Source organism: Pteropus vampyrus, unplaced genomic scaffold (assembly GCF_000151845.1).
Source record: "Pteropus vampyrus isolate Shadow unplaced genomic scaffold, Pvam_2.0 Scaffold739, whole genome shotgun sequence".
Classification (NCBI taxonomy): domain Eukaryota; kingdom Metazoa; phylum Chordata; class Mammalia; order Chiroptera; family Pteropodidae; genus Pteropus; species Pteropus vampyrus.
The window spans coordinates 397921-400863 of record NW_011889520.1 but is presented as its reverse complement, the minus strand read 5'-3'; the positions used below and the strand labels follow the sequence as shown (position 1 = coordinate 400863).

The following is a 2943-nucleotide window of genomic DNA, read 5'->3' as shown; positions in this document are numbered from 1 at the left end:
TTTCACTTTTCCTGATGGTGTCCTTTGAAGCACAAAAGTCTTTAATTTTGAAAATTTCCACTTCATTTTTTTCTTTTGATATTATCCATCTGCTATTATATCTAAGAAACCATTGTCTAGTTTGAAGTCACAAAGATGTATAACTGTGTTTCCTTCTAAGAGTTTTATAGTTTTAGCTCTTATTTTAGGTCTTAGAAACATTTTGAGTTAATTTTTGTATATGGTGTTGAAGACTACAGTATTCTCTCCCGAATTGAATTATCTTGGCACCTATGTCGATAGTCATTTGAATGAAAATGTGAAGGTTTATTGGACTTTGAATTCTATTCCATTGATCTTTATGTTTATCCTATTGCTAGGGCCACTGTCTTGCTTACTGTAGCTTCGTAATAAGTTTTGAAATTGGGAAGTGTAAATTCCAACTTTGTACTTCTTTCTCAAAATTGTTTTGGCTTTTCTGGGTCCCTTGCATTTCTATGTGAATTTTAGGATCAGCTTAACTAATTTCTGCAAAGAAGCCAGCTGAGATTTCGATAGTGATTTCTTTGACTCTATAGAATCACTATTTTTTTAAAAAGCAATTCAGACACTGGTTCACTCTTATTTTTAAATCCTTGGTACTTAAACAGTATACTCCAGATTTTTGAGTGAAGTGAAAACCTAGATAGAGCCTCTATTTTGGGTATTTGAAAATATATAACATGCAGGATGCTGAATCTAGAGCTTCATAGCTGAGTTCCTGTATCTTCTGTCTCCTCTTTCCCATCTAAAAATAGGTTTTTGGAGTATTTCCAGTTATTTTTAATAGAAACGCAAGTTATAAATGTCTTTATTTATATCATTTTCCAGGTTTAACTGCAGATTTGGCTTTCAAAATCCCTATATGCATCTTAGAAATTTAGAGAAATGTATAATTTTTCCAGAAAGCACTGAAAGTCTTAGGATTTTAGAGCTAGATATTTATCTAATTCCACGGTTTATCTGTGAAAAAGATGTAGCTTTTCTAAAGAAGAGAGGAAAGGTGATATAATAGATGGGAAAACTAATAAATGATTGACTTAAAGTTTAGATCATAAGTCCTAATTTTAATTTTAAGAAATCAATGTTTTTTAAAAAAAGGATGAACTAGAAAGGAAAGAAAAATCAATTAAGTTTCAAAAAATTCATCATGTAGATATGGATATTCTTAATATTTTAGATTGGTCCAAGAGATTTTCTGTTGAATTATATTTTGTAATTTATATTGGCTTTTTTATAAAGGAAAACTTTGATATACTTTATCAGCAGAATCAAGGTTTTTTGATAAACCCGTCTTGGGTCCAGGATAACAGTAAAGAGAGCCTATGAGATATTTTCAGCAAGTCTAACAGAAATTAAATATTTATCGGTAATGTTGTATAGATGAGCTAAAATGTCAAGTATCTTTACTACAGGCTAAAATTACAGTTGACCTTTGAACCAACTCAAAGGTTAGGGGGCCCTTGATCCTCTGTGCAGTCGAAAATTCATGTATAACTTTTGACTCCTCAAAAACTATAGTTAAGTCAGCCCTTGGTTTGTGAGGAGGAGTGGTTCCAGAACCCCGCTTTGATACCAAAATTTGAGGATGCTTAAGTACCTTTTATAAAGTGGCATAGAACAATGTATGCAGTTGGCCCCCTGCATCTGCAGATTCCCAACTGTGAATTGGAAATACTGTTTTCAGTCCACAGTCGGTTGAATATGTGGATGTGAAACCCGTGAATACAGAGGTCTGTTTATTGGGAAAAATCCTGGTATAAGTGTATCTGCTCAGTTCAAACCTGTGTTGTTCAAGAGTCAACTGTATATCCGCTAAGTACAGTAACATTTTTAATGTTTTACTGGCTAGAATCTTTAAGTGACAGTTGTCTATGTCTCTGATAAACTGGATTTTTAAATTTAGTTTTTCTACAGAACATTTTTAAAATGGGTTCTGAGTAGAGATAAAAATAATAAAAAGAACTCTTCAGGAGTGAACAATTTTTTGAAACAGCTTTTCTGTTCCTTCAATCTATTTTAAAATGCCAACTGTAACATAACTCTTTTTGTGTGACAGTTTCAGGTTCAAGTGTTAACTATTGACTTTTTTCTCCAGAGATTGCCCTTAGCCCCAATAATCACGAAGTCCACATCTATAAGAAGAATGGGAGCCAGTGGGTGAAAGCTCATGAACTCAAGGAGCACAATGGACACATCACAGGTAAGGGAAGATAACCATGAGCTTATTAGTACAATATTTCCAAATTTAACATTCTTTTGTTTAAATAAAGAGCCTAATAAAGTAAGTCTGCTCTATATTTAAAATTGTGTAGCATTTACTGAGATTTCTTTAGAAAGTTTGGGAAAATAGCATAATAGTGATCTCAGTTTTTAAGTTCTTCTTTTAGCCCAGGTGGTACACAGCACTCTTCTAGTGTTATGGAAACCCTAACCTACTTATTATGAGAACTAAAGAACTTAGATTGAGAGATGAGATGTGAAAGCGAAAACTAGACAGCATGTCAGCTGTGTGAAAATGTAAGCCAAACTGTGTTCTCAAGTGCTGAGGGAACTCAGTGTCTTCCAAAAGCTTCCTGTATTGTTTTTGAGGCAAAGAAGACATTCCCAAATAAGCAATCTTTAGTATTATTGGCTAGTATTTTTAAATGCTGTATAAACGGCATCATATCATACATCTCTTGCAGCTTGCTTTTGCATTCCACATTGTTCCTAAGCTCTGTCTACATTGGTGTATCTAGATTAAGTTTATTCCTTTTAATTGCTCTTTGGCGTTTCATGCCTCATTTATCCTTGTCTTCACTGAAAGACATTTATGTTGTTTCCAGTTTTTCCATATTACATTGAAGTGCTAAGTCAAGCATTACTGTGCAGATCTCTTTGTACATGTGTGAATGTGTGTACATGGTAGCTTTGTACCTCAGG

General features: G+C 33.5%; 1 protein-coding gene across 1 annotated transcript in view; it reads left to right on the top strand.

Moving 5' to 3' along the window:
* The window catches only part of ARPC1A (actin related protein 2/3 complex subunit 1A), a 27311-nt gene that overhangs the window by 6112 nt on the left and 18256 nt on the right, over positions 1–2943 (top strand). The window contains exon 3 of the mRNA XM_011385609.2: positions 2117–2221. Coding sequence (XP_011383911.1) covers positions 2117–2221 — 105 coding nt within the window. The remainder of the gene's footprint in view (positions 1–2116; positions 2222–2943) is intronic.